Consider the following 23867-nt stretch of genomic DNA (forward strand, 5'->3'; position numbering starts at 1 on the left):
GGACCAATATGTCGAGGAACCAACCAGAGATCAGGCCATCTTAGACTGGGTATTATGTAACGAGAAAGGATTAATTAGCAATCTTGTTGTACGAGGCCCCTTGGGTCGGAGTGATCATAATATAATCGAATTCTTCATTAAGATGGAGAATGAAGTAGTTGACTCAGAGACAAGGGTCCTCAATTTAAATAAAGGAAACTACGATGGTCTGAGGAGCGAGTTGGGTAGAATTGATTGGGGAATGGCACTCAAAGGGTTGACGGTGGATAGGCAATGGCAAATATTCAAAGACCGAATGGATGAGCTACAGAATTTGTTCATCCCAGTTTGGCATAAAAATAAAACAAAGAAGGTGACTCAACCGTGGCTAACAAGGGAAATTAGGGATAGCATAAGATCCAAGGGGAGGACATATAAATTGGCTAGAAAAAGCAATAATCCTGAGGATTGGGAGCAGTTTAGGATTCAACAAAGGAGGACAAAGGGATTAATTAAGAAAGGGAAAATAGAATATGAGAGTAAGCTTGCAGGGAACATAAAAACTGACTGTGTACTGGCCACGCTGGACGTGCTCCTATCTAGCTATACAGCAAGTTAAACACTCATTCAAAATAATTCTTCTGAAGCCTTTTGCTGTTTGAAGCCTTTACTTGAACAAATTTGTGAAAAGATATTGCACTGGGCCTAACATATGAAGTCAGATTACACTGGATTGTAAATGGAACCTCTCATAGCAAATTCTCCATTACTCAAGTCAGGTTCTTCCTGGCAAAACTGCTTCCTGGGGTCAACAGGAAGAAAGGTAGGAAGGTCAAATGACCTCTCACAGGAAGAAAGGAACAAAGGTCAAATGACCTCACACAGGAAGAAAGGAACAGATGACCTTTCCAGCTTACAAACTGTTAACACAATAACTGCCACCAGAGGGTGCTATTGCATGTAAAAATGTCCAGAATGTCACATAATGTCCATCGGTCCAGAACACTCCCCGTCTAGGATCATTAACGACTCCACATAGTCCGAACTCTACTTGTCACTGGAGTCCTCTGGCGACAAAAGAAGAACCACCTCGGAGACGGTCCGTTGGTGTCGATGATAGGATGCAGCTTCCGTAGACTGCTGTGAGGGGGTAGGTTGCGTTCTGCTACGCACAGTTCCAACCTGGGTATGGTGAGGTCTGGCTGGGGCGCCAACTTGCCTCTATCAAAGACGAAGCCGATTTTGCTTTGTCCATCTTGAGTGGTGACCTTCAGATAAGCCACACTTGCAATGGCCTTAGCGGATGCATCTGCAAAGACACAAAGCTCTTTGAATTGGGCATTTAAGGGAGAGAAAGACGAATAGCAGCAAGGTATTCGGATTTCCTGTAAGTCTTGGAGTGAGTCTCTCCATCTGTCCCACTCTGCTTCCATCTCTTCAGGGAGAGGTGAAGCCCACTCTTCAGCGCGTGTGGAGAGTTCCCTGAGGAGCAGCCTGCCTTGTATGGTGACAGGGGCTAAGAAGCCGAGAGGGTCGTATAGGCTGTTGACTGTAGAGAGCACTCCTCTACGTGTGAAGGGTTTCTTGGCGTCTAGGACTTGGAACGTGAATGTGTCTGTTGCTATGTTCCACGACACCCCTAGGCTACGCTGTAGGGGGAGGTCATCAGTGAAGAGGTCTAGGTCCTTGACGTCCTTAGCACGATCTTCAGGGGGGAATGCCTCCATCACTGCTGGTCTGTTAGAGGCTATCTTATGCAGCCTGAGGTTGGATAGTGCAAGTAGTTCCTGGGCTCGTCCGAGGGTACTGATGGCCTCTGCTTCGGTCGGGAATGACTTCAGTGCGTCGTCGACGTAGAACTCTCGTTCGATGAACCCTCTCACATCACTTCCAAAGTCGTCGTCTTCTTCCTTGGCAGCCCTCCTTAGTCCGTATATGGCGACAGCAGGGGATGGGCTATTCCCAAAGACATGGACACGCATTCTGTATTCCACAATGTCTCTATTGGGGTCATTGCCCCGATACCACAGGAAGCGGAGGAAGTCTCTGTGGTCTTCTCTCACCACGAAGCAATGAAACATGTGCTGGATATCGGCAGTGATGGCGACGGGCTCTTTCCTGAATCTCATGAGCACTCCCAAGTGGCTGTTGTTAAGATCGGGCCCTGTGAGGAGTACGTCGTTGAGAGAGACGCCGTGATATGGTGCACTGGAGTCAAACACCACGCGGATCTGTCTACTGCATGGGGTAAGGTAGCTTGGACCACCATTCTCCAAGATGGAAGTCTTGAGTGTGCTCACCTGAGATGGCTTGTTCTCTAGTGTGCGACGTCCTACGGGGTACACATTAACGAGGCATATCTTGGAGCATGCTCTTGCGCTCACTCCTTCTCCACACACCTCGGTGCACCTGGATGTAATCTCCGGACCAGCAGCTCCCTCTCTCTCCCCGCCGTGCTCTGATGCGGGAGGAGGCGTCTCTGACTTCCAAGGAGCTGGGCCTGGGTGTAGTGCTGAAACGTGCTGATCACTTTCGCCTTCTGTGCATTTTGCATCCACCTTGCAGTTCTTGGCGAGATGGCTCGTGGACGAGCAGCAGCTGAAACATATAGAGCTCTCTTTAAGATATTGTTTCCGATCTTCCAGGGACATCTCCCTGAAGCCTCTGCACTTCTTTAAAGGATGGGGCTTGTTGTGGATAGGGCATTGTTTGCTCATATCCTCAAGTTTCTTCTGAATCTTTGTGTGCTCAGTTGAGGACACTTGCATTCTGTGGACAGATGTTGGTGTCTTTCCATGTCTGTCGAACTTGTCTCTTCTGGCAAGTGCTGGGTGGGAGGAGAAGAAGTTGAAGCTGGGGTCGTTCCTGGCTTTGGCTTCTTTACGGATGAATTTAACGAATGCCGAGAATGGTGGGAACGCCACGTTGTGCTTTAGCTTGAACTTTGATCCAAACGGTATCCACTTCTCCTGCAGGTTAAATGGAAGCTTCTCAATGATGGGACTTACCCCTCTCGAAGTGTCTAAGTACGATAGACCGGGTAGGTAGCCGTCCTGCTTTGCGGCTTCGAGTTCCGACAGCAGATCTCCAATGTCGCAGAGCTTCTGGGGTTCCTTACTCGTCAACCTCGGAAAGTTCTCCAACCTGTCAAAGAGAGCCCTTTCAATGGCTTCGGGCGAGCCGTAGCTTTCTTCCAGCCTCACCCAAGCCTTCTTCAACCCCTCTGGCAGCTGTCCCACATTGGCTGCTTTTATCCTGCAGGCCTGTCCGGCGGACTCTGGGCCAAGCCACTTGATAAGGAGGCCGAGCTCTTCTCCTGCCGACAGGTCTAAGCCCGATATGGCATCGTGGAAGCAGGACTTCCAAGCCCGATAATTCTCCGGCCTGTCATCAAACTTAATTAACCCCGAAGTCACCAGCTGGGTGCGTGCAAGGTATTTGGCGAGGTCGTAGGTGCTGGGACCTGGGCCAGGGTTGCCTTGGCTGGGGGCTCTGTTGGGGGTCTCAAGGGACCGAGAGGGGGTTTGCCTCCGACTTTCTCTATTCGGCGTCCTATTCCTTTGCACCGTGTCTTCCGTTCTGCTGGCGGAGACTCTGCGGCTTGAGGCACGCCATCTGCTTTGACCTTGGTTGGCAACTTGTGGCATGTTATACGAAGTGTTTGCGTCTGTAGAGATGTGCGGGCCTCCATCCCTTTCTCCTGTAAACTGTATGTCGGCATGGTCGCTCACGTAATCTATGGTGCGCTGTCGTGGACTCTGCCACGGAACGGGAATTAAAGGTTTGTAAGCTGTCTCGGGATCAGCTCCCTCCAAAATTGCCTTGAATACTTGTGTCTCGGCTAATGCAGCATCTATCTTTTTTTGTTGCTGCAGAGCCTCTAATGTGGCTTGGAGACGGGCCTGTTCAGCCTGGCGTTCCACTTGGAGACGGGCCTGTTCAGCCTGGCGTTCCACTTGGAGACGGGCCTGTTCAGCCTGGCGTTCCACTTGGTGACGGGCCTGTTCAGCCTGGCGTTCCACTTGGAGACGGGCCTGTTCAGCCTGGCGTTCCACTTGGAGACGGGCCTGTTCAGCCTGGCGTTCCACTTGGAGACGGGCCTGTTCCGCTTGGCGTTCCACATGGTGACGGGCCTGTTCAGCCTGGCGTTCCACTTGGTGACGGGCCTGTTCAGCCTGGCGTTCCACTTGGTGACGGGCCTGTTCAGCCTGGCGTTCCACTTGGAGACGGGCCTGTTCAGCCTGGCGTTCCACTTGGTGACGGGCCTGTTCAGCCTGGCGTTCCACTTGGAGACGGGCCTGTTCAGCCTGGCGTTCCACTTGGTGACGGGCCTGTTCAGCCTGGCGTTCCACTTGGTGACGGGCCTGTTCAGCCTGGCGTTCCACTTGGAGTCGGGCCTGTTCAGCCTGGCGTTCCACTTGGAGACGGGCCTGTTCAGCCTGGCGTTCCACTTGGAGACGGGCCTGTTCAGCCTGGCGTTCCACTTGGAGACGGGCCTGTTCAGCCTGGCGTTCCACTTGGTGACGGGCCTGTTCAGCCTGGCGTTCCACTTGGAGACTGGCCTGTTCAGCCTGGCGTTCCACTTGGAGACGGGCCTGTTCAGCCTGGCGTTCCACTTGGTGACGGGCCTGTTCAGCCTGGCGTTCCACTTGGTGACGGGCCTGTTCAGCCTGGCGTTCCACTTTGTGACTGGCCAGGTCAGCTTGGAGTCGGGCCTGTTCTGCTTGGTGTTCAGCTTGGTGTCGGGCCTGTTCTACTTTTATTTCTATTTCACTGTCCGTATGCGCAGCTCTGGCTTGAGCTGCTACTAGTTTAGCCCGTGCTTTGGCGATGGCTATGCTTACTCTAGAACCACCCGATGACCGTGAACCAACTTGCGATCTGTAGTAACCGGTGCTTATAGACCGATTGTCGCGTTCTACAGTTTCGTCTGCCTGTTTAAGGTCTTCTACTTGCTGCAAAGCATTTTCGTTATTATCTTCTGACATGTTGATGTGAGGTAGATGTGCTCTACGAGGTTAAGGCTTACTCTGGGTTCCTCCTGCCCCGCTCTTCACAGCTAGCCGTATTGCTATCTTTTCACTGATATCTTTTCACTGATGTCTTTTCACTGTACTGGCCGCGCTAGACGTGCTCCTATCTAGCTATCCAGCAAGTTAAACACTCATTCAAAATAATTCTTCTGAAGCCTTTTGCTGTTTGAAGCCTTTACTTGAACAAATTTGTGAAAAGATATTGCGCTTGGCCTAACATATGAAGTCAGATTACACTGGATTGTAAATGGAACCTCTCATAGCAAATTCTCCATTACTCAAGTCAGGTTCTTCCTGGCAAAACTGCTTCCTGGGGCCAACAGGAAGAAAGGTAGGAAGGTCAAATGACCCCTCACAGGAAGAAAGGAACAAAGGTCAAATGACCTCACACAGGAAGAAAGGAACAGATGACCTTTCCAGCTTACAAACTGTTAACACAATAACCGCCACCAGAGGGTGCTATTGCATGTAAAAATGTCCAGAATGTCACATAATGTCCATCGGTCCAGAACAGACTGTAAAAGCTTTTATAGATATGTGAAGAGAAAAAGATTGGTGAAGTCAAGCATAGGTCCCTTACAGTCAGAATCAGGGGAATTTATAATGGGAAACAAGGAAATGGCAGACCAACTAAATACATACTTTGGTTCTGTCTTCACAAAGGAGGACACAAACAACCTCCCAGAGATGCCGGGGAACATAGGGTCGAATGAGAGGGTGGAACTGAAAGAAATCAGTATTTGTAGGGAAATGGTGTTAGGAAAATTGATGGGACTGAAGGCCGATAAATCCCCAGGGCCTGATTGTCTATGCCCCAGGGTACTTAAGGAAGTGGCCCTAGAGATAGTAGATGCATTGCTGGTCATCTTCCAGAACTCGATAGACTCTGGAACAGTACCCATGGATTGGAGGGTAGCTAATGTTACCCCACTATTCAAAAAAGGTGGTAGAGAAAAAGCGGGGAATTATAGACCGGTAAGCTTGACATCGGTAGTGGGGAAAATGCTAGAGTCCATTATAAAAGATGTAATAGCAGAGCACTTGGAAAGCAGTGACAGGATCGGACAAAGTCAACATGGATTTACAAAAAGTAAATCATGCTTGACTAATCTACTGGAATTTTTTGAGGATGTAACTGGTAAAATAGATAAGGGAGAACCAGTGGATGTGGTGTATTTGGACTTTCAGAAGGCTTTCGAGAAGGTCCCACATAAGAGATTAGCGTGCAAAATTAAGGCACATGGGATTGGGGGCAAGGTATTGACTTGGATAGAGAACTAGTTGGCGGACAGAAAGCAATGAGTTGGAATAAACGGGTCGTTTTCCGAGTGGCAGGCAGTGACTAGTGGGGTACCGCAAAGATCGGTCCTGGGACCCCAGCTGTTCACAATATATATATTAATGATCTGGACTAGGGAATTGGATGTAATATCTCCAAATTTGCAGACGACACAAAGCTGGGTGGGAGGGTAAGCTGTGAGGAGGATGTCGTGAAACTCCAGTACGATTTGGACAGATTGGGTGATTGGGCAGAAACATGGCAAATGCACTATAATGTGGATAAATGTGAGGTTATTCACTTTGGTGGCAAAAACAGGAAGGCAGATTATTATTTGAATGGCAATAGATTGGGAGAAGGGGAAGTGCAACGAGACCTGGGTGTCCTTGTGCACCAGTCGCTGAAGGTAAGCATGTAGGTGCAGCAGGCGGTTAAGAAGGCAAATGGTATGTTGGCCTTCGTAGCAAGAGGGTTCGAGTACAAGAACAAGGATGTCTTGCTGCAGTTGTACAGGGCCTTGGTGAGACCGCACCTTGAGTATTGTGTGCAGTTTTGGTCACCTTACCTGAGGAAGGATGTTCTTGCCATGGAGGGAGTGCAGCGAAGATTCACCAGGCTGATACCTGGGATGGCAGGAATGACGTACGAGGAGAGATTATGTCGATTGGGCTTATACTCACTGGAGTTTAGAAGATTGAGAGGGGATCTCATCGAAACCTATAAAATTCTGTCAGGTCTGGACAGACGAGATGCAGAAAGGATGTTTCTGATGGCTGGGGAGTCCAGAACCAGGGGTCATAGTCTAAGGATAAGGGGTAAGCCATTTAGGACTGAAATGAGGAGGGATTTCTTCACCCAGAGAGTGGTGAACCTGTGGAATTCTCTGCCACAGAGGGCGGTGGAGGCCACTTCATTAAATATATTCAAGAAAGAGTTGGATATATTTCTTGAGGCTAAAGGGATCAAGGGATATGGGGAGAAGGCAGGGACAGGGTACTGAATTTGGATGATCAGCCATGATCTCATTGAATGGCGGAGCAGGCTCGAAGGGCTGAATGGCCTACTCCTGCTCCTATCTTCTATGTTTCTATGTACTGCCTCTCTGACAGTGCAGCGCTCCCTCAGTACTGCCCCTCTGACAGTGTGGCGCTTTCTTAGTACTGCCCCTCCGATAGTGCGGCACTCCCTCAGTACTGCCCCTCTGACAGTGCGGCGCTCCCTCAGTACTGCCCCTCTGACAGTGTGGCGCTCTCTCAGTACTGCACCTCCGACAGTGCGGCGCGCCCTCAGTACTGTCCCTCCGACAGTGCGGCGCGCCCTCAGTACTGCCCCTCTGACAGTGCGGCGCTCCCTCAGTACTGCCCCTCTGACAGTGTGGCGCTCTCTCAGTACTGCCCCTCCGACAGTATGGCGCGCCCTCAGTACTGTCCCTCCGACAGTGCGGCGCTCCCTCAGTACTGACCCTTAGATAATGCGGCGGTCCCTCAGTACTGCCCCTCCGACTGTGCGGCGCTCCCTCAGTACTGCCCCTCCGACAGGACAGTGCTCCCTCAGTACTGCCCCTCCGACAGTGCAGCGCTCCCTCAGTACTGACCCTCCGACAGTGCGGCGCTCCCTCAATACTGCCCCTCTGACAGTGCAGTGCTCATTCAGTACTGCCTCTCTGATAGTGCAGCGCTCCCTCAGTACTGCCCCTCCGACAGTGCAGCACTCCCTCAGTACTGCCCCTCCGACAGGGCAGTGCTCCCACAGTACTGCCCCTCCGATAGTGCGGCGCTCCCTCAGTACTGCCCCTCCGATAGTGCAGCGCTCCCTCAGTACTGCCCGTCCGACAGTGCAGCGCTCCCTCAGTACTGCCCCTCCGACAGTGCGGCGCTCCCTCAGTACTGCCCCTCCGACAGTGCGGCTCTCCCTCAGTACTGCCCCTCCGACAGTGCGGCGCTCCCTCAGTACTGCCCCTCCGACAGTGCGGCGCTCCCTCAGTACTGCCCCTCTGACAGTGCGGCTCCCTCAGTACTGCCCCTCCAACAGTGCAGCGCTCCCTCAGTACTGCCCCTCCGACAGTGCGGCACTCCCTCAGTACTGCCCCTCCGACAGTGCGGCGCACCCTCAGTACTGCCCCTCTGACAGTGCGGCGCTACCTCAGTACTGCCCCTCCGACAGTGCAGCGCTCCCTCAGCACTGCCCCTCCGACAGTGCGGCCCTCCCTCAGTACTGCCCCTCCGACAGTGCGGCGCTCCCTCAGTACTGCCCCTCCGACAGAGCGGCGCTCCCTCAGTACTGCCCCTCCGACAATGCGGCACTCCCTTAATACTGCCCCTCCGACAGTACGGCGCTCCCTCAGTACTGCCCCTCCGACGGTGCGGCGCTCCCTCAGTACTGCCCCTCCGACAGTGCAGCGCTCCCTCAGTACTACCCCTCCGACGGTGCGGGGCTCCCTCAGTACTGCCCCTCCGACAGTGCAGCGCTCCCTCAGTACTGCCCCTCCGACAGTGCGGCGCTCCCTCAGTACTGCCCCTCCAACAGTGCAGCACTCCCTCAGTACTGCCCCTCCAACAGTGCAGCGCTCCCTCAGTACTGCCCTTCCGACAGTGCGGCGCTCCCTCAGTACTGCCCCTCCGACAGTGCAGCACTCCCTCAGTACTGCCCCTCCGACAGTGCGGCACTCCCTCAGTACTGCCCCTCCAACAGTGCAGCACTCCCTCAGTACTGCCCCTCCTACAGTGCAGCACTCCCTCAGTACTGCCCCTCCGACAGTGTGGCGCTCCCTCAGTACTGCCCCTCCGACAGTGCGGCGCTCCCTCAGTACTGCCCCTCCAACAGTGCGGCGCTCCCTCAGTACTGCCCCTCCAGCAGTGCTGCACTCCCTCAGTACTGCCCCTCCGACAGTGCGGCGCTCCCTCAGTACTGCCCCTCCAACAGTGCAGCGCTCCCTCAGTATTGCCCCTCCGACAGTGCAGCGCTCCCTCATTACTGCCCCTCCGACAGTGCAGCCCTCCCTCAGTACTGCCCCTCCGACAGTGCGGCGCTCCCTCAGTACTGCCCCTCCAACAATGCGGCGCTCCCTTAGTACTGCCCCTCCGACAGTGCGGCGCACCCTCAGTACTGCCCCTCCGACAGTGCGGCGCTCCCTCAGTACTGCCCCTCCGACGGTGCGGCGCTCCCTCAGTACTGCCCCTCTGACAGTGCAGCGCTCCCTCTGTACTACCCCTCCGACAGTGCGGCGCTCCCTCAGTACTGCCCTCCGACAGTGCGGCGCTCCCTCAGTACTGCCCCTCCGACAGTGCGGCGCTCCCTCAGTACTGCCCCTCCGACAATGCGGCACTCCCTTAATACTGCCCCTCCGACAGTACGGCGCTCCCTCAGTACTGCCCCTCCGACGGTGCGGCGCTCCCTCAGTACTGCCCCTCCGACAGTGCAGCGCTCCCTCAGTACTACCCCTCCGACGGTGCGGGGCTCCCTCAGTACTGCCCCTCCGACAGTGCAGCGCTCCCTCAGTACTGCCCCTCCGACAGTGCGGCGCTCCCTCAGTACTGCCCCTCCAACAGTGCAGCACTCCCTCAGTACTGCCCCTCCAACAGTGCAGCGCTCCCTCAGTACTGCCCTTCCGACAGTGCGGTGCTCCCTCAGTACTGCCCCTCCGACAGTGCAGCACTCCCTCAGTACTGCCCCTCCGACAGTGCGGCACTCCCTCAGTACTGCCCCTCCAACAGTGCAGCACTCCCTCAGTACTGCCCCTCCTACAGTGCAGCACTCCCTCAGTACTGCCCCTCCGACAGTGTGGCGCTCCCTCAGTACTGCCCCTCCGACAGTGCGGCGCTCCCTCAGTACTGCCCCTCCAACAGTGCGGCGCTCCCTCAGTACTGCCCCTCCAGCAGTGCTGCACTCCCTCAGTACTGCCCCTCCGACAGTGCGGCGCTCCCTCAGTACTGCCCCTCCAACAGTGCAGCGCTCCCTCAGTATTGCCCCTCCGACAGTGCAGCGCTCCCTCATTACTGCCCCTCCGACAGTGCAGCCCTCCCTCAGTACTGCCCCTCCGACAGTGCGGCGCTCCCTCAGTACTGCCCCTCCAACAATGCGGCGCTCCCTTAGTACTGCCCCTCCGACAGTGCGGCGCACCCTCAGTACTGCCCCTCCGACAGTGCGGCGCTCCCTCAGTACTGCCCCTCCGACGGTGCGGCGCTCCCTCAGTACTGCCCCTCTGACAGTGCAGCGCTCCCTCTGTACTACCCCTCCGACAGTGCGGCGCTCCCTCAGTACTGCCCTCCGACAGTGCGGCGCTCCCTCAGTACTGCCCCTCCGACAGTGCGGCGCTCCCTCAGTACTGCCCCTCCGACAGTGCGGCGCTCCCTCTGTACTTCTGGAGTTGGGCTTGAACCAACACACCCCATTATTACAAGTTATTTTGTTGACAGTTTATTTGCATTTAACGGTCACTGTGTTAGTGAGAAATCCAAGATGCACAGATCAGGACAGCACCATGGATAGAAGGAGAGGGAGAGAAATGGAGGCAGATGAGGAATTGGAACAAGATTGAATTAGCCTCAGCAATATTGGTAAAGGAATTCGAGATTCAGGCGGAAAAATTCATTGGCGACCATTTTGGATCGCTAACATCGCCTGGGCGCTAAATTTAGCACCAAGTGAAAAACAGCGCTACCGCTCGCTAATGTCAGCTTTAGCGCCCCAAGGGGGAGGCGGAGCATTCCACCTCCTTGTTAGAGCGCTAACCCCGAATATCAGGGCGGTGCGTTCGGCAGCACTACGCACTGGGCCGTGGAGTGCTGCCGCATGGAAGGGGGGGTCCAGGAGCGGGCTGGACCAGCGGGGAGCGGGCTGGACCGGTGGGGCCTGGCCTGGACAGGCGGGGAGCGGGCTGGACCAGCGGGGAACGGGCTGCCAGATCGCGGCACGGACCCCGTGTTCAAATACGCATACGGGCCGCGACAAGTAAGTCGGCTGTTTTTTTTGCCCCGCCCACCACCTCCCCTTTACTTATCGCCCCGTGAGCCTCCTGCCACTCCGCTCCCACCCCCTGAAACATAGAAACATAGAAGATAGGAGCAGGAGTAGGCCATTCGGCCCCTCGAGCCTACTCCACCATTTAATGAGATCATTGCTGATCATCCAAATTCAGTACCCTGTCCCTGCCTTCTCCCCATATCCCTTGATCCCTTTAGCCTTAAGAAATATATCCAACTCCTTCTTGAATATATTTAATGAATTGGCCTCTACTGCCTTCTGTGGTAGAGAATTCCACAGGTTCACCACTCTCTGGGTGAAGAAATTCCTCCTCATCTCAGTCCTAAATGGCTTACCTCTTATCCTTAGACTGTGACCCCTGGTTCTGGACTCCTCGACCATCGGGAACATCCTTCCTGCATCTAGTCTCTCCAGTCCTGTTAGAATTTTATAAGTTTCAATGAGATCCCCTCTCATTCTTCTAAACTCCAGCGAGTACAAGCCCAATCGACCCAATCTCTCCTCATACGTCATTCCTGCCATCCCAGGTATCAGCCTGGTGAATCTTCGCTGCACTCCCTCCATGGCAAGAACATCCTTCCTCAGATAAGGCGACCAAAACTGCACACAATACTCAAGATGTGGTCTCACCAAGGCCCTGTACAACTGCAGCAAGACATCCTTGTTCCTGTACTCGAATCCTCTCGCTATGAAGGCCAACATACCATTTGTCTTCTTAACCGCCTGCTGCACCTGCATGCTTACCTTCAGCGACTGGTGCACAAGGACGCCCAGGTCTCGTTGCATTTCCCCTTCTCCCAATCTATTGCCATTCAGATAATAATCTGCCTTCCTGTTTTTGACACCAAAGTGGATAACCTCGCATTTATCCACATTATACTGCATCAGTCGCTGTCATCGCCCGGCGCAGATTCAGGGGGCGCGGGACAATTTTGCAGGCGAGGTAAAAACGGGGCGCTGTGCACAGTGATGATGCTGTCATTGCCTGTGCAGCGGAGCGGGGACTACCGGTTACTGCCGGCGCTAAACTCCCGCTGACTTTAGCGGGAGTCGTTTGCGCCGCCGCGCCCGGGCGAGAAGTCGTTTGCGCCCCATTACCGTTCCCTGGAGGCATTAATGGGAGGCGCAAATGCACCGAATTTCTAGCCCTTTAAAATTATTTTATCTGCTAACTGACTGGAATCACTAACTGGGTTAAACTATCCGCTAAAATAGTCCACAAGGGAATTTTATCCACATTTGCAAAGAATTCGTTCAGTAATATTCGAAGACCCAACCGTCGAGGCAAGGGTCGTTCAGTTGTTCTGTTACTGGAATAACCAGAAAACGTGAGTTCAAATCCCACCAATCACCTCACAGTTCTGGTATCGTCTATGTAAAGCTTTTGATACACCTTATCCTGCACCCCAGAGACTTCAGCACAAAAATCCCAGCAATCAGGCAGACTGAGGGAGTGCCGCACTGTCGGAGGGGCAGTACTGAGGGAGTGCCGCACTGTCGGAGGGGCAGTACTGAGGGAGTGCCGCACTGTCGGAGGGGCAGTACTGAGGGAGTGCCGCACTGTCGGAGGGGCAGTACTGAGGGAGTGCCGCACTGTCGGAGGGGCAGTACTGAGGGAGTGCCGCACTGTCGGAGGGGCAGTACTGAGGGAGTGCCGCACTGTCGGAGGGGCAGTACTGAGGGAGTGCCGCACTGTCGGAGGGGCAGTACTGAGGGAGTGCCGCACTGTCGGAGGGGCAGTACTGAGGGAGCGCCGCACTGTAGGAGGGGCAGTACTGAGGGAGCGCCGCACTGTAGGAGGGGCAGTACTGAGGGAGCGCCGCACTGTCGGAGGGGCAGTACTGAGGGAGCGCCGCACTGTCGGAGGGTCAGTACTGAGGGAGTGCCGCACTGTCGGAGGGGCAGTACTGAGGAAGTGCCGCACTGTCGGAGGGTCAGTACTGAGGGAGTGCCGCACTGTCGGAGGGTCAGTACTGAGGGAGTGCCGCACTGTAGGAGGGGCAGTACTGAGGGAGCGCCGCACTGTCGGAGGGGCAGTACTGAGGGAGCGCCGCGCTGTCGGAGGGGCAGTACTGAGGGAGCGCCGCGCTGTCGGAGGGGCAGTACTGAGGGAGCGCCGCGCTGTCGGAGGGGCAGTACTGAGGGAGCGCCGCGCTGTCGGAGGGGCAGTACTGAGGGAGCGCCGCACTGTCGGAGGGGCAGTACTGAGGGAATGCCGCACTGTCGGTGGGGCAGTACTGAGGGAGCGCCGCACTGTCGGAGGGGCAGTACTGAGGGAATGCCGCACTGTCGGAGGGGCAGTACTGAGGGAGCGCTGCACTGTCGGAGGGTCAGTACTGAGGGAATGCTGTACTTTCGGAGGGGCAGTACTGAGGGAGCGCTGCACTGTCGGAGGTGCTGCCTTTGAGGTGAGATGCTAACCTGACGCCCCGTCTGCCCTTTCAGGTGCGAGTTATAATATGGTACAATAGAAGAGCAGTGAGTTTCCCTGATGGTTTTACCAATATTGTTCTGTCAACCAATGCCATCAAAAGCAGATTGCCTGGTTATTCAACTCATTTGATGTTTGTGGGATCTTGCTGTGTAGAAATTGGCTGCTCAGTTTGCCCACATAATAGCAGTGACCGCGCTTGAAATCGCCCTGTGGATGTGACAGGTGCTTTATAAATGCAGGTTGTTGCAATGCGTTGTAGGCGGAGCCCTTCCGTTCCGACCATAGACTGACGTTCTGCGTTTTGTTTCAGGGAATCTTCCTGTTTCATGTTGTAAATTACAAACCACTGACTTACAACAAAACCTACGTGTACCCATGGTGGGGCGAGACCATTGGCTGGACCCTGGCCGTGGCCTCCATGATCTGCATCCCCCTCACCGTAGTTATTAAAATGCTTTGTGCCGAAGGATCACTGCGAGAGGTCAGTTCAGTCTCGGATTCATGATGATTCCTGTTCAACACTCGTCAATCAGTGAGATTCTCTGGGGATGGGGCGGTCTCCCTCTCGTTTCACTCCTCACTGTGTCATGGTATCTTGTAGCACTTCGCCCTTCCAGGGGAAAGGGTGTGTTATCTGATCGCTAGTCCGAAGCTGATTGCTGTTCACTCCAGGCAAGGTCCTGATGGGGCCATTCCCAATTACAGTCTGTAGCAGGAATGATAGGGGAGAGTGTCCATGGGCTGTGGGAGGTGATTAAATGGGTGGGTAGAGTCCATGATAGGGGAGAGTGTCCATGGGCTGTGGGAGGAGATTAAATGGGTGGGTAGAGTCTGTGATAGGGGAGAGTGTCCATGGGCTGTGGGAGGAGATTAAATGGGTGGGTAGAGTCCATGATAGGGGAGAGTGTCCATGGGCTGTGGGAGGAGATTAAATGGGTGGGTAGAGTCTGTGATAGGGGAGAGTGTCCATGGGCTGTGGGAGGAGATTAAATGGGTGGGTAGAGTCCATGATAGGGGAGAGTGTCCATGGGCTGTGGGAGGAGATTAAATGGGTGGGTAGAGTCTGTGATAGGGGAGAGTGTCCATGGGCTGTGGGAGGAGATTAAATGGGTGGGTAGAGTCCATGATAGGGGAGAGTGTCCATGGGCTGTGGGAGGAGATTAAATGGGTGGTAGAGTCTGTGATAGGGGAGAGTGTACATGGGCTGTGGGAGGAGATTCAATGGGTGGGTAGAGTCCATGATAGGGGAGAGTGTCCATGGGCTGTGGGAGGAGATTAAATGGGTGGGTAGAGTCCATGATAGGGGAGAGTGTACATGGGCTGTGGGAGGAGATTCAATGGGTGGGTAGAGTCTGTGATAGGAGAGAGTGTCCATGGGCTGTGGGAGGAGATTAAATGGGTGGGTAGAGTCCATGATAGGGGAGAGTGTACATGGGCTGTGGGAGGAGATTAAATGGGTGGGTAGAGTCCATGATAGGGGAGAGTGTCCATGGGCTGTGGGAGGAGATTAAATGGGTGGGTAGAGTCTGTGATAGGGGAGAGTGTCCATGGGCTGTGGGAGGAGATTAAATGGGTGGGTAGAGTCAGTGATAGGGGAGAGTGTCCATGGGCTGTGGGAGGAGATTCAATGAGTGGGTAGAGTCTGTGATAGGGGAGAGTGTCCATGGGCTGTGGGAGGAGATTAAATGGGTGGGTAGAGTCTGTGATAGGGGAGAGTGTCCATGGGCTGTGGGAAGAGATTCAATGGGTGGGTAGAGTCTGTGATAGGGGAGAGTGTCCATGGGCTGTGGGAGGAGATTAAATGGGTGGGTAGAGTCTGTGATAGGGGAGAGTGTCCATGGGCTGTGGGAGGAGATTCAATGGGTGGGTAGAGTCTGTGATAGGGGAGAGTGTCCATGGGCTGTGGGAGGAGATTAAATGGGTGGGTAGAGTCAGTGATAGGGGAGAGTGTCCATGGGCTGTGGGAGGAGATTCAATGAGTGGGTAGAGTCTGTGATAGGGGAGAGTGTCCATGGGCTGTGGGAGGAGATTAAATGGGTGGGTAGAGTCTGTGATAGGGGAGAGTGTCCATGGGCTGTGGGAAGAGATTCAATGGGTGGGTAGAGTCTGTGATAGGGGAGAGTGTCCATGGGCTGTGGGAGGAGATTAAATGGGTGGGTAGAGTCCATGATAGGGGAGAGTGTCCATGGGCTGTGGGAGGAGATTCAATGGGTGGGTAGAGTCTGTGATAGGGGAGAGTGTCCATGGGCTGTGGGAGGAGATTCAATGGGTGGGTAGAGTCTGTGATAGGGGAGAGTGTCCATGGGCTGTGGGAGGAGATTAAATGGGTGGGTAGAGTCAGTGATAGGGGAGAGTGTCCATGGGCTGTGGGAGGAGATTCAATGAGTGGGTAGAGTCTGTGATAGGGGAGAGTGTCCATGGGCTGTGGGAGGAGATTAAATGGGTGGGTAGAGTCTGTGATAGGGGAGAGTGTCCATGGGCTGTGGGAAGAGATTCAATGGGTGGGTAGAGTCTGTGATAGGGAAGAGTGTCCATGGGGTGTGGGAGGAGATTAAATGGGTGGGTAGAGTCCATGATAGGGGAGAGTGTCCATGGGATTGGTGGGTTGATTAATATTTACTTGTTCTTTTCTTGTGTTCTCACAGTAAGGATTCAAAGCCTGATATACATTTTGGTGACAAAATTCAACCATGTTTTTTGTATTTGTCTATTTATTACTTGGAAATTGTTATTATCAGTGTGCCTTTAAAATGAGGTGATTTCCCCACAGTAACCTGTTAGCGGATGAAGATATCTTTCTAATTAAAAGAACAGCGAGATGACTCAGTGTGTAATGGCACCACCCAGTGTGGTCCAGAGACGTACAGGTCAGGATGGACCAAGGTCTATCACACGTTAGCTGGTCCCAGGTGGGATGTTATCTGTGTTTTTAATATTGGCCTCAGGACCCCTTGTCTAGGAAGGGGAAATATCAGCCACAGTTCCTGCTCCTGACCATCATCCAGGAACTGCAGCTGGGAAGCATGTGAGAGGGCAGGTACTGGCTCAGCAATACATAGGAACAGGAGTAGGCCATTCAGCCCCTCTAGCCTGTTCCGCCATTCAGTGAGATCATGGCTGATCTGTATCCTAATTTCATCTAACCACCTTGGCTCCATACCCCTTAATACCCCTAATTGAGCCCCAGCATCTACTGCTTTTGGTGGGAGAGGGTTCCACACTTCTACCACCCTTTGCATGAAGAAGTGTTTCCTAACTTAAGAACATAAGAAATAGGAGCAGGAGTCGGCCATTCGGCCCTTCGAGCCTGCTCCGCCATTCAATGAGATCATGGCTGATCTTCTGCCTCAACTCCATTCACCGGCCCTATCGCCATATCCCTTGATGCCCTTACTAGTCAGAAATCTATCGACTTCTGTTTTGAATATACCCAATGACTGAGCCTTCACAGCCCTCTGGGGTAGAGAATTCCAACGATTCACCACCCTGTGTGTGAAGAAATTTCTTCTCATCTCAGTCCTGAATGGCCTACCCTTTATCCTGAGGCTGTGGTCCCTGGTTCTAGACTCCCCAGCCAAGGGAAACATTCTCCCAGCATCCACCCTATCAAGCCCTGTAATAATTTTGTATGCTTCAATGAGATCCCCTCTCATTCTTCTGAATTCAAGAGAATACAGGCCTAGTTTACTCGATCTCTTCTCATACGACAGTCCCGCCATCCCAGGAATCAATCTCGTGAACCTTCGTTGCACTTCCTCTATGGCAAGTATATCCTTCCTTAGGTAAGGAGACCAAAACTGTACACAATACTCCAGGTGTGGTCTCACCAAGGCCCGATATAATTGGAGTAAGACTTCTTTACTCCTGTACTCAAATCCTCTTGTAATGAAGGCCAGCATACCATTTGCCTTCCTAATGGCTTGCTGCACCTGCACATTCACTTTCAGTGACTCATGTACAAGGACACCCAGGTCCCCTTTGAGCATCTGCATTCCCCAATCTTTCACCATTTAGGAAATACTCTGCCTTTCTGTTTTTTCTACCAAAGTGGATAACTTCACATTTATCCACATTATATTCCATCTGCCATGTTCTCGCCCACTCACTGAGCCAGTCGAGATCCCCTTGAAGCCTCTTCACATCCTCTTCACAACTGACACTGCCACCTAGCTTTGTATCATCAGCAAATTGGGAAATGTTACATTTAGTCCCCTCATCCAAATCATTGATATAGATTGTGAATAGCTGGGGCCCAAGCACTGATCCTTGTGGTACCCCACTAGTCACAGCCTGCCATCCTGAAAAAGACCCGTTTATCCCTACTCTTTGTTTTCTGTCTGTTAACCAATTCTCAATCCATGCTAGTATATTACCCCCAATTCCATGTGCCCTAATTTTGTTCACCAACCTCTTGTGTGGGACCTTATCGAAAGCCTTCTGAAAATCCAGATACACCACATCTACCGGTTCCCCTTTGTCTACTCCACTAGTTACATCCTCAAAGAACTCCCAATAGGTTTGTCAAACAGGATTTCCCTTTCATAAATCCATGTTGACTCTGCCCAATCTTACTATTAATTTCTAAGTGCCCAGTTATTGCATCCTTTATAATAGATTCCAGCATTTTCCCAACTACTGATGTGAGGCTAACAGGTCTGTAGTTCCCCGGTTTCTTGAGGGGGATGGGGGGTGGGGGCGGCGCGGGGGGGCTCCTGAACGGCCTGGCTCTGATTTTAAAGTTACGTGCCCTTGTCGTAGACTCCCCCCACCAGCGGAAAAAGTTTCTCTCTCTACCCAATCAATTCCTTTCAAAATCCTAAAAAACGCAATCAAATCACCTCTTAACCTTCTATATTCTAGGGAATACAAGCCTAGTTTAGGTAATCTCTCCTCATAATCTAACCCTTGGAGCCCTGGTAACATCACGGTCGATTATTCTGCCAACAAACGCTGTCTCACCTCATACATTCACAGACTTGGATGAGGTACTGAAGGGTTGTCACAGTGTTTGGAATCATGCCCCAGGGAGAGTCGGCACCTTCAGCAGAGGCGGTGGAAACTGAGAGAGGGAAAAAAAGAGACTATCAATGATTTGGACTCGGGAATCGGAAGTACAATTTCAAAATTTGCGGATGACACAAGATTGGCGGGTATAGTCAATACTGAGGAGGACTGCGGCAAAATACAGGAAGAAATGAATAAACTTGCAGAATGGGCGTGTAAATGGCAAATTAATTTCAATATCGATAAGTGTGAAATGGTGCATTTTGGTAAGAGGAATAAGGAGGGCCACAAACTCCTTGGGAAATAGGAGTTTAAATGTGATAGAGGCACAAAGGGATCTCGGGGTTGAGGTAAACAAATCACTAAAAGTAGCGACGCAGGTTAATGAGGCCAAACAATGCAACCCAGGCACTGGGGCTCATTTCTAGAGGATAGAATTAGAAAGCAGAGATGTTCTTATAACCATGTATGGAACCTTGGTTAGACCGCACCCAGAGTACTGCGCACAGTGCTGGTCACCATATTACAAAAAAGATATCGAGGCACTGGAGAAGGTGCAGGAAAGATTCACAAGGATGATCCCAGAACTGAGAGGTTATAACGATCAGGAAAGATTGAACAGGCTGGGGCTCTTTTCTCTAGAAAAGGGAAGGCCGAGGGGTGACCTGATCGAGGTCTTTAAAATCATGAGCAGGTTCGAGAGGGTAGACGTAGAGAAGATGTTTCCACTTGTGGGGGAGACCAGAACTAGGGGCCATCAATATAAGATCGTCACTAATAAATCCACTGGGGAATTCAGGAGAAACTTCTTTCCCCAGAGAGTGGTGAGAATGGGGAACTCGCTACCACAGGGAGTGGTCGAGGCGAATCGCAGAGATACATTTAAGGGGAAGCTGGATAAACACATGAGGGAGAAAGGAATAGAAGGTGATGGTGATAGGGTGAGATGAAGAGGGGTGGGAGGAGGCTGGTGTGGAGCAGAAACACCGGCACGGAGCAGAGGCGCCGAATGGCCTGTTTCTGTGCTGTACATTCTCTGTAATTCTATTAAGGACATGCAGTGTGCAGAAGAGCACAGTTCTCACAGTGTGACTATTTGCCCACAGCGCTGGCAGCATCTTACCACTCCCGTGTGGGGACCGCATCACCTACAGTATATGGCGATGGAGGCATCCTCGAAATTTCACCCGTCGGAGGTTCTGACCCAGGTTCACAAGGAGAAGGAGACTGCCATATAGCTGGCCGTGCAGAGAGGGCCTGTTCTACACCTTCAACCCTGAATACCATCACAGCCCTGCCAAGTTCTGGGTGTGATTTTCACACATCGTCTATTCCCATTCACATTTTAGCCACAAATTTTGAAGTGTTTTGTGCGGTGTGTGTCTGTGACTCTTCAGTATGTCGCTATAATGATTCTGTCTTTTTTTGGACATATTCTTTGCTTCGTGAATATACAGTGACTAGAAAACCACGCTCATGACCAGTAACTTCATCAGATGTTAGATCAGCCTCAGTTAAAACTCTCTATAATGAAGCCATCCAATTATCCTGTAAGGTAGACTTATCTAGACTATTTTCTTTCTTCTTGTTGGTCTATACTGGGCAAAGCAAATAAAGCACCAAGGAGGTCCAAACCATCTCAGGAGGACCTCATCAAGGTATATAAGGTGCTTAAAGGGATAGAGATAGCCGGAACAACACGTCCAGATACACCAGTGCAGCAGGCCAAGAAAGCAAAGGGCCAGGGTGTGAAGGGCAAGTTGAGGACTGATGTCAGGAAATCTTTCTTTAGACAAAGGGTGAGTACCAGATGGAATAGGTTGGCAGGAAGGGTGGTTGAGGCCAAGACACTGGATGCATTTAAGTAACAACAACAAGAAACAGGGAGATAGTAGGGTTGGTGTTCTGGGATGGTGAGGTTAGATGGACCAATGGCCAAGATTATCTTTTGATCTCATGATTTGCCGAATATCTCTATTCCAATTGTCCACAGGGCTGATATGTCTATAATGTTTAGTGCTGAATGTAGCCTTTAGTTCTATCACTTGCACACACCCCTCGATACCAGGTTGACTTGTGTGAATGGAGAGGCGTTGGAGAACGTGTCCACTGAGTCTATTAGCGGAGTAACATTAGGGTCGTGGCTCTATTGATTTGGACTCAACCTGGTGGAGGTTTAAAGAAAGAATTTGCATTTATATAGCACCTTTCATAATCTCAGGACATCCCAAAGCGCTTTACAACCAATGAAGTACTTATTGAAATAACAGCAGAGAATGCTGGAAACACTCAGCAGGCCAGGCAACATCTGTGGAGAGAGGAACAGAGTCGAAGGGTCCTCGACCTGAAACATTGACTCTGTTTCTCTCTCCTCGATGCTGCCTGACCTGCTGAACATTTCCAGCATTTTCCGTTGTTATTTCAGATTTCCAGCATCCGCAGTATTTTGCTAAAGTACTTTTTGAAGTGTGGTCACAGTTGTAATGTAGAAAATGCAGCAGCCAATTCGCGCCCAGCAGTAGTGTGATAGTGACCAGATCATCTGTTTTATGTGTTGGTAGAGCAACAACTATTGGCCAGAACACTGGGGCCAACTCCCCTGGACTTCTTTGAAATAGTGCTCACGGGACCTTTTACATCCACCTGAGAGAGCGGACGGGGCCTCGGTATAACGTGTCAGCATAGATTATGTGCTCAAGTTTCTGGAGTGGGACTTGAACCCACGACCATTCTGACTCCGAGGCGAGGGTGATACCCACTGAGCCACCCTACTATTTCACCCTTCGACCTTTGGAGAGGCTGCCTTTAAAACAGAGTCTTCTATTATTGATTGATTTACCTGCTGGGAATCGGAGTCAATTCCATTCTTCCACCAAGCACTCAAACTTTCCCTCGCACTGTCAATCAGGCAGTAAAACCGCCTGCAGTTTGTTTAGCGTTGGTTTTGCTGCAGATACAGACCACAGTGGTTGGAACAATGTGCCAAAATTCCACATGACCTCAATTGGAAAAGGAAAGGCACTCCGGGAGAGGAGTGATGGATTGTATCAGAAAGAGTTGTGTTTGCAGACGGACTGAACCGGGAGTGATTTGCACGGATATATCAGACTGGAAACCTTCATCCCAGCCTAATGGGGATAATTTGGGATGTGATATTGTGATGATGCTTGCTGTGTAGAATTATCTAGAAGGTTTGCACTCCTTTAAGGAGCTTTTGGTCTTTTTTATTTTCACATATCTGCAGGTCATTAACTGAACAAAACAAACTTGCTCCAGCTTATAAAATGCAATAAATTTTAGAACATTGATGTGAATTTGTTTTTTTACTATGTTTTATTGGGATGTGGGTGTCTCTGGAAAGGTTGGCATTTATTGCCCATCCCTAGTTGCCCCAGAGAAGGTGGTGGTGAGCCGCCTTCTTGAACCGCTGCAGTCCGTGTGGTGAAGGTGCTCACACAGTGCTGTTAGGGAGGGAGTTCCAGGATTTTGACCCAGCGACAATCAAGGATCACCGATATATTTCCAAGTCAGGATGGTGTGTGACTTGGAGGGGAACTTGGAGGTGGTGGTGTTCCTGGTGGTAGAGGTTGCAGGGGGTCAGGTACTATAGGGAGTTCATAGAATCAGAGAGCATCGAAGGAGGCCATTCGGCCCATCGTGCCTGTGCCGGCTCTTTGGTCGAGCTCTCCAATTAATCCCACTCCCCCCTGGTCTTTCCCCAGAGCCCTGCAAATTTCTCCTTTTCAAGTATTTATCCAATTCCCTTTTGAAAGTTACTATTGAATCTGCTTCCACCGCCCTTTCAGGCAGCGCATTCCAGATCACAACAACTCGCTGCGTAAAAACATTCTCCTCATCTCCCCCTCTGGTTCTTTTGACAATTACCTTCAATCTGTGTCCTCTGGTTACCGACCCTCCTGCCACTGGAAACAGTTTCTCCTTATTTACTCCATCAGAACCCCTCATGATTTTGATCACCTCTATTAAATCTTCCCTTAACCTTCTCTGCTCGAAGGAGAACAACCCCAGCTTCTCCAGTCTCTCCACAAGACTGAAGTCCCTCATCCCTGGAACCACTCTGGTAAATATTCTCTGCACCCTCCCCAAGTTGTTGCAGTGCATCCTATAGACGGGACGTATTGCAGCCACAGTGCGCTGGTGATGGAGGGGGTCGACAGTGGATGGTGTGTGTACAAGGCACTGAATGGAGGTACGGGAAACAGTTTGTGGGCCAATGCTTAATGTGTTCTTATGATATTCCTCTGTTAAAATAATGTGCATTGGAACCATCAGGAGAAGCCATGAGGAGTTCCTACACTACACTATGAACCGTAATTTCTAGGCTTGTTCTATGCCACAGGTTGTGACACATTGTTGTATTAAAGGAAGGTCTTCGCTCTTGGAATCTCATTGGCCCCACTTTCCTGCTGTGTTTTCGAGCCTGTGATGCAGTTAGTGTTGCATTGACTGTCAGCGTTATGTAAGCAGCACTGTGTGGCTTGGATGTAACATCACCCTGACAACAGGCGCTCCTTCTCTTCAATCTCCCAAATAGGCTGAGACAGGAAGCAAAGTTTGTGGACAGGAATTGCAAGCTCTGCTCTGAGAATTTTCATAATATGTAGGAATGTTACTCCCCAACAGGAGACGCTGTACATCATTGGGTCCGTGTTTAACATCTACTCGTCGAGTTAGCCAATGTAAAATGATCAGGCGCCAAGAGGTCCAACCCTTGCAGGGACATCTCCCTCCATCATGTGCACCGCACAACATCGTCACTTGACTGAGAATTACCGGAAATGATTCTGGCTCAGAAATTGTCCAAAATTGCAATGTTGTCCCTCTGAAATTTTATTTGGACAAATTTGACCTGAAGTGGTCTCCATTGTGTCTCAGTGTCAGCCATGACTCAGCCTCACCACAGATTTCAACACAAAATCCAGGCTGACAGTCCAGGCCGCAATTTAAGGAGTGCCGCACGGGCAGTACTGAGGGAGCGCTGCACTGTCGGAGGGGCAGTACTGAGGGAGCCCTGCACTGTCGGAGGGGCAGTACTGAGGGAGCACCGCACTGTCGGAGGGGCAGTACTGAGGGAGCGCCACACTATCGGAGGGGCAGTACTGAGGGAGCGCTGCACTGTCGGAGGGACAGTACT

General features: G+C 51.9%; 1 protein-coding gene across 2 annotated transcripts in view; it reads left to right on the plus strand.

The window, feature by feature from the left end:
* LOC147111360 (sodium- and chloride-dependent creatine transporter 1-like) overlaps positions 1 to 22026 on the plus strand; it is a 314028-nt gene extending 292002 nt beyond the window's left edge. For both annotated transcript variants that reach the window (XM_086002176.1, XM_086002177.1), the window contains 2 exons: positions 14019 to 14189; positions 19819 to 22026. In XM_086002176.1, coding sequence (XP_085858302.1) covers positions 14019 to 14189; positions 19819 to 19950 — 303 coding nt within the window. In that variant the 3' untranslated portion in view covers positions 19951 to 22026. The remainder of the gene's footprint in view (positions 1 to 14018; positions 14190 to 19818) is intronic.
* Positions 22027 to 23867: the final 1841 nt, after the last annotated feature.

Source organism: Somniosus microcephalus, chromosome 11, assembly GCF_052327205.1.
Source record: "Somniosus microcephalus isolate GS21.2 chromosome 11, FLI_Smic_1.0, whole genome shotgun sequence".
Lineage (NCBI taxonomy): Eukaryota > Metazoa > Chordata > Chondrichthyes > Squaliformes > Somniosidae > Somniosus > Somniosus microcephalus.